The 7,989-nt window shown below is 36.1% G+C and overlaps 1 protein-coding gene across 4 annotated transcripts in view; it reads right to left on the reverse strand.

Moving 5' to 3' along the window:
- Positions 1–3,421, reverse strand: part of LOC107673148 (protein arginine N-methyltransferase 8-B-like) — a 27,177-nt gene extending 23,756 nt beyond the window's left edge. Inside the window, exons 1-2 of one of the 4 annotated variants that reach the window (XM_016466643.1) lie at positions 2,906–3,300; positions 2,742–2,772 (exon numbers count right to left, since the gene is read on the reverse strand). In XM_016466643.1, the coding sequence (XP_016322129.1) occupies positions 2,742–2,765 (24 nt within the window). In that variant the 5' untranslated portion in view covers positions 2,766–2,772; positions 2,906–3,300. The other 3 variants (XM_016466644.1, XM_016466641.1, XM_016466642.1) reach the window with 3 other exon arrangements.
- Positions 3,422–7,989: the final 4,568 nt, after the last annotated feature.

Consider the following 7,989-nt stretch of genomic DNA (forward strand, 5'->3'; position numbering starts at 1 on the left):
CTTCCTCTTCTCTAAAGCAGCAGAACATGGCCTCGCCCCCTTTGCTGCCTTTTCCCGTGGGTGGGGTTTATCTGGGTTTGTTACGTCACGAACCCGGGAAGTAACTTGTTGTAGTCCCTACCAGCCGTTTTTGTAGGCATTAAACTGCCAGAAAATGGCTCTTTTATTCACTGAAACGTTCTTTGGGGAACCAAAAGTAGTAATTCTATGTCATTACTCATTACTGTGAAAACCCCTTTTGGAACCTTTATTTTTAAGATTGTAGTTCCATCTATGTGGTAGCCTGTTTGACAGACTAACAGCCCTAGTGCAGAACAGTCTTCAGTGTACTTGCTATTTTGGGAGAGGTATCAGAGGTCAGGCAGGATCCATCACAGGGTTTTAAAGATCCCTTGACATTATACGCTAACCTACTGCTGCGCTGAACGTCGAGGAACTTATAACAAAAGCTTCCTTATATACGGCCATTTTCTTCATACTTTAATGAACATGGATTAGATTTCATGCTTTCGTGACTATGTCAATACATTCCAGCTGGCTAATCCCTCACTGAGTATTGCATAAAGTTCAAGGCCACTAATGAAAGTGAAATTCATCAAAGTGTTTTGCTCAGTGGCAGCGCCAAATTGCAACCTCAGTAACCTTTCAGTCTCATGCATTGTTTCCACTCTTTGGTAGTCCTGAGATTTAAACCACCAGCCAACTATGTGGATGATGACTCAGTCTCAGATATTTAGCTTTCTGCCCAGCTGTAAATGCCCTCACTGCCCTCCACTAAAACTCTGGCCTCACACTGATATGGGCACTCAGGTGCAGCAGAAGCACATCAATAAGTAGTCGACACTGAGATATATTCAAGCAAGATTCAGCTATATAATGAAGGTAATTTTTAACCAAAACTTATGTCAGGTTAGTAGGCTATTCGTTTAGATGTTTCATGATTTATAGCCTATACTGTTTAAGAGTGCAATAAATTTTATATATTTTAATATGGATTTAATATGAAAGATGTTTAAAAAAAAAACAATCAAAAAGATATTCTTCTTAAATCAGTGTAAATAAGTTCTTTCTAAAACAGCTGCTCTCCCCGACGCAGGTGCAGCACCAAGGACAGCGACCAGACTCCGCAAACCCTGAACCAACGATCACAGAACATTAGCAGCTTCGCTCAAGACACTAATTACCAATCAATCACTAATTAGTCATTTGCCATACGCTTGTAAAGTGTCTCATACAGTACACCTTTTACAAGAGCAGTAGGGCCCACCTCTGGAGCGGAGTTGAGGTTGTTTGTGTTACTCGATGCATTAGCCTTTGCAGAAATTGAACCTATAACCTTTTGGTTACCAGCCCAGATCTTTAACTATTTGTCCACCCCAAAGCAGCATTCTAGTAAGCAACCGTTGCAGGAAGATCATACCTGTCAGCAGCCGACTTGAATGCTCGCTTCTATTAAAGGGGTCATATGATGCTTTTTTAAAGATCATTATTTTGTGTATTTGGTGTAACAGAATATGTTGACATGCTTTAATGTTCAAAAAACACATTATTTTTCAAATACTGTACACTCCAAAGAGAAAGGAAAACATGAAATCGCATCATATGACCCCTTTAATATCACACGCTAGTGAGTTTACAAAATTATCATGTATATGGAAATATTTTACATGCTCCAACAGCTTTTTCAAATATTTCAATAACCATAAAAGTTAGCTTACACATTATGCTTACTTGCACCTGCAAAGGTAACCATAGCAACAGAAGAACGCCGCTCGAACGCTTTCCTTTAGGACCAGTATTGACAAAATACAAATACTGTCGATATTTAGCACTTTATTATAGGTTTACATTTCATAAAAATTAGATGACATGTATAGTGTGCTAGGGATGGAAAAGACCATTTGGTTTGCGCGAGAGAAACCTCAAACAAATTGAGCCGCGAAAAATAGAAGTTCGTTTAAACACGTTGACCAACTTCCCCTGTTGAAAAAACTAGCATATGCTGGTTAGGTATGTTTTGAAGCTGGGATGCTGGTTTGAGCTGGTCTTTTGCTGGTTTATGCTGGTCATGTGCTGGTCTTAAACTGGTCGGACCAGCATAAACCAGCAAAGGACCAGCATAAACCAGCTAAGGACCAGCTTAAACCAGCTCAAACCACCATCCCAGCTTCAAAACATACCTAACCAGCATATGCTGGTTTTTTCAACAGGGTCAGAGTTCAGTATATAGGTTCGCAGTTCGCACGCTGTTATAAACGCGTCCAAACTCAAAACCAGAGTTACTTTTAAACGCAAAATATGATATATTGAGGCTTCATAACTCAAAATGATAACAACATATTTAAGTTTCGTTATATTTGATCTGTTAATCCACGTCGCTTACCTCAGTGCACTCTGTATCCGCCATTTTTCTCCTGAGGAGCAAACAGCGGGAGGAGTGTTTAATTCCCATAAGAGCCGACGAGATCTTCTCCGGATCGTGCGATAAATTAATGACAAAAACCTATTCAAAAGTCTTCAGAAATGTCCCCTGTTGAAAAAACTAGCATATGCTGGTTTTTTCAACAGGGTCAGAGTTCAGTATATAGGTTCGCAGTTCGCACGCTGTTATAAACGCGTCCAAACTCAAAACCAGAGTTACTTTTAAACGCAAAATATGATATATTGAGGCTTCATAACTCAAAATGATAACAACATATTTAAGTTTCGTTATATTTGATCTGTTAATCCACGTCGCTTACCTCAGTGCACTCTGTATCCGCCATTTTTCTCCTGAGGAGCAAACAGCGGGAGGAGTGTTTAATTCCCATAAGAGCCGACGAGATCTTCTCCGGATCGTGCGATAAATTAATGACAAAAACCTATTCAAAAGTCTTCAGAAATGACGCAGCCTTCGCGTAATTACCTCACAAACTCGCAGAATCAATTCGAATCACGTTCCAGAAGATAAACAAGCCCTAAAACTTGTTGAAAGCCCTCCTGAATCCATGGTATAAAAGTTACCAACAGCAGCGGTTCCCAAAGGAGCGCATGGCGAACTCGCCATATCGTGGGAAAATATTATGTACTTATAAAAAAGCGCCCCATCGTTCAGTAATATTAGATCAGCCGGTCAATAAAGGCGTTAATCATTCATATCTGCATCCTTTGGATCTGGAATAAAGTCCCTAAGTAACCCTTTAAAGCTCTTATGGAAACCATCGTGCACCACAGAAATCTCTCTATTATAGGCTAGTATTTCAGTGAGGCAAGAAATATTGCTTTTTGCTGCTCTGAAATCGTTCGTCGATCATTGATGAGATTCTCTTACGTAGGCTGTATATAAAAGTGGCTCAAAGACGTTGCTCCACGCTCCAAATCGGATCTTCCCAAATCTATGCTCCCTTTCAGAAAATAGCGAACGTTTAAAGTTCCTCTTACGAGATGCTGAAGGATCTTAAAGGACAAACCAGTTGGATTCCTTTAAATGGAGCAGCGGGAGCCAATGAGATGTGTTTTCACCTCGCCTCCATCCTCTGACCGGCTGAATGTGATGAGGAGCTGAGCAGGTCCCAGTGCTGCTGCTGCCCCCCACACACGGTAAACTTCAATTAGTACACAAATAATAATCTACTTAAATAAGCGGAAAATAAACACATCAGGAGTTGTTGGTTTAATTTTATTTGAATTAAAACGTAGCACTTTCGAGACATTGTTAAAATGTTTACAATCACATAAGCTGAAAACTCCAGGCATGTCGATATATCTCAAATAGCTTTTTATTTTTTTATAGTTTTTGTTTTATTTTTTCGAGCCATTTTGGCATCAGTATTTTTATTTTTATTTATTATTATTATTATTATTATTAATTGTCTCTTGGTAATCGTTCATTTGTCATTATTAATTATATAAAGATTTATCCATTCATTCATTCATTCTTTCTTTCTTTCTTTCTTTCTTTCTTTCTTTCTAAAGTGGCTCAAAGACGTTGCTCCACGCTCCAAATCGGATCTTCCCAAATCTATGCTCCCTTTCAGAAAATAGCGAACGTTTAAAGTTCCTCTTACGAGATGCTGAAGGATCTTAAAGGACAAACCAGTTGGATTCCTTTAAATGGAGCAGCGGGAGCCAATGAGATGTGTTTTCACCTCGCCTCCATCCTCTGACCGGCTGAATGTGATGAGGAGCTGAGCAGGTCCCAGTGCTGCTGCTGCCCCCCACACACGGTAAACTTCAATTAGTACACAAATAATAATCTACTTAAATAAGCGGAAAATAAACACATCAGGAGTTGTTGGTTTAATTTTATTTGAATTAAAACGTAGCACTTTCGAGACATTGTTAAAATGTTTACAATCACATAAGCTGAAAACTCCAGGCATGTCGATATATCTCAAATAGCTTTTTATTTTTTTATAGTTTTTGTTTTATTTTTTCGAGCCATTTTGGCATCAGTATTTTTATTTATTATTATTATTATTATTATTATTATTAATTGTCTCTTGGTAATCGTTCATTTGTCATTATTAATTATATAAAGATTTATCCATTCATTCATTCATTCTTTCTTTCTTTCTTTCTTTCTTTCTTTCTTTCTAATTAAACACATTTAAACAGTGCAACGATTAACACTTTTAGAGACATTATTAAACGTTTATAATCAATAGTTGAAAAAAAAAACGTCACTTTTTATTTTTATAGTTTTTATTTTATTGTGCACTGTCAGGTTGACATTAGTATTTTATTTTATTTTTTTATTTTTAGAATCGTTAATTTGTCATCATTATTCTTTCTTTCTTTCTTTCTTTCTTTCCAATTAAAAAGTTTTATGCATAAAGAAACAATTTCCACTTTCGAGACAATGTTAAAATGCTTACAATCACATGCTGAAAACTCCAGGGCCCTCATTTATCAAGAGTGCGTAGAAAAGGTTCTATATTTTGTCCTAAGAATGAAATTTAGAATGCAAGTACAAAAAAATTCAGTATTTATCAAACGTGTGCATGCGCTTCTTACGCACACCAGTAAACGTAGCCTAATCATTGTTGATAAATCCCACATGTTCTTAAAGGGGTCATATGATGCGATTTAAATTTTTCCTTTCTCTTTGAAGTGTTATCTGTAAAGTTGCAAAGACTAAAGTCTCAAATCCAAAGAGATATTCTTTATAAAAGTTAAATAATGTTCTTTTTAGCAACATCATATGACCCCTTTAAGCACCATACTCGTTTACGTTCATGGTCATTTGCATTCAGAAACTCCTCCAATGAACCATTTATGGTGACTGAAGTCATGGCAAAGAAAGTGGTAACGACTGAGCCATTCTGTGCTCTCATTAAACAGATCAGCGCGCTCTTTGAAAAGGCGTTCTCTAAGCAGCGCTTGGTTTGCCAAATCTTCCAGCAAACGAGATCAGCCATGACCATATAGCTACATTTCAAATCGACTTCCCAACTGTCTTTTATAGCTTTTCACACTAATTGTGCAAATGTTTAGCTTGAAATATGAAATGTGAAAATGAGCATTTGCAATTAAAGGACACAGGACACATGCGGCGACACTTTCTTTTTGTAGTATCGCCATTCTACCACTAGATTCTCTGTGTAAGCATGCTCAGAGTTGTGCTTAAATTTACACACACTCATTACGCATTACTCATGATACACATATCATGTGCGTATGCACTCGCACTGTTGATAAATGAGGGCCCAGACATGTCTGTCTTCTAGAAATGGCCATGTTGACATTAGTAGTAGTAGTAGTAGTAGTGTAATCGTTCATTTGTCATTATTAATTGATATATTATTATTCTATTTAATTTAATTTATTAGATTTAATTTATTTTTAATTTTGCTCCATTATCAACCTTCTTTATGCTTTATCAGTGTCCTCACATTTATATTATATCTCCCGTATTCCTTTTTAACACCATATATCTTCTGAAACTGCTTGGCTCCTCTTTGAATCTTGTTGCCCGTGATGTTTAATGGAGCTTGTGGTTCAAAGAGCTAATGACAGCAGGGTGAATGTAACATCCACTCACTCTTTGAGCTGCGCTGAAGAGCTGCTGTTAGCTGTAATGTTCTATGAATTACCTCTCTTGGCCTTATTAGATTGCTCTCATCTTACAAAGTGCAGTAATTTAAGATATGGTCCTCTCATCTCCTAGCATAGGATAGGTGGTGTGAAAAAAGCAACAGGATGGAACAAACGATAATGGTATAGTTTCAACAAAAGATCCCTTATGTTTGACCTGGTGGATGTGGTGGATATGTCATTCTTCAACTGCTGAATATCTAGAATGATGTTTTTGTCATTTTATTATGCAACATGTTGTTGTATGCTATTTTACACTTCTTTTAAATTGCATTTATAACATTTAGGAGAATTAAATATAGAAATTATGTTTGGGAAATGTGAGGGGGTTTTCGAGTCTTTAATTATAAAAGTAGAATGATTATTGTAAGTCATTTGAAATAATCTGGCTTTGCTTTTATTTGCTTATTAAGATAAGGATTGCGGCAGCCAAGAATTTTGAGCGGAGCATGAGGGAATATTCTGCACTCTTCTGAGAGCTATAGTTTCAACAAAAGATCCCTTACGTTTGACCTGGTGGATGTGGTGGATATGTCATTCTTCAACTGCTGAATATCTAGAATGATGTTTTTGTCATTGCATTGATTTTATTATGCAACATGTTGTTGTATGCTATTTTACACTTCTTTTAAATTGCATTTATAACATTTAGGAGAATTAAATATAGAAATTATGTTTGGGAAATGTGAGGGGGTTTTCGAGTCTTTAATTATAAAAGTAGAATGATTATTGTAAGTCACTTGAAATAATCTGGCTTTGCTTTTATTTGCTTATTAAGATAAGGATTGCGGCAGCCAAGAATTTTGAGCGGAGCATGAGGGAATATTCTGCACTCTTCTGAGAGCTGTGGGAGTTGTGGTGCTAGAACAGGAGCACGGGCTTGTGGGTGTTTCAGGAAGATTAAGCCGAACTGTGCACCAAGTGGGTGGACAGGCGTGGATATGCCAGGTTTTTACGCAATCTCAGAGTTTACAGAAAATGTATCAAACTGACTGCAGCCATGTTGACTGAAGGAAAATAAGTTTGTGTATAGGTGTAAAAAGGCAGGATGAATTCTGGTTTGTCGAAATGAGTTTTAGTGAAGGGGCAGACTAGTTTTTTTGTCATTTGTGGGTTTTGTGTTGTGGAAATACATGTACAAAGTCATGATCCTGGTTCAAGGGGTTCATCTCACACTTCTCATTAGCGCCCCCTGGTGTTTAGTAACTCCATTGGCATGTATGGAGCAAACCACAATTAGCTCCTGATGAAAAGTTGACAGATATTTATTTCATTATATAAATTAAAATGAAAAAAACAAAAAAAAGTTATAATATAATATAATTCATGTTTAATTGAAATTAAAATAAATATTATATTATATTATATATTATATTAAGGGTGATTATGAGATATTATTATTTGTGAAGGAAGAGAGAAAACTATTTTTGTAACAACATATTTTATTTTCTATAAATACCAGTTCATATACCAAAATTGGCATATTTACCAGTGGTGATTAACTTTATGCGTAATAAGTTGTGACACCTGCTAAACCACATATATGGGGTTCATCTCACACTTGTCATTAGCGCCCCCTGGTGTTTAGTAACTCCATTGGCATGTATGGAGCAAACCACAATTAGCTCCTGATGAAAAGTTGACAGATATTTATTTCATTATATACATTAAAATGAAAAAAAAAACAAAAAAAAGTTATAATATAATATAATTCATCTTTAATTGAAATTAAAATAAATATTATATTATATATTATATTAAGGGTGATTATGAGATATTATTATTTGTGAAGGAAGAGAGAAAACTATTTTTGTAACAACATATTTTATTTTCTATAAATACCAGTTCATATACCAAAATTGGCATATTTACCAGAGGTGATTAACTTTATGCGTAATAAGTTGTGACACCTGA

The sequence above is a fragment of the Sinocyclocheilus anshuiensis genome, unplaced genomic scaffold (genome assembly GCF_001515605.1).
Source record: "Sinocyclocheilus anshuiensis isolate Anshui unplaced genomic scaffold, SAMN03320099.WGS_v1.1 scaffold304, whole genome shotgun sequence".
Lineage (NCBI taxonomy): Eukaryota > Metazoa > Chordata > Actinopteri > Cypriniformes > Cyprinidae > Sinocyclocheilus > Sinocyclocheilus anshuiensis.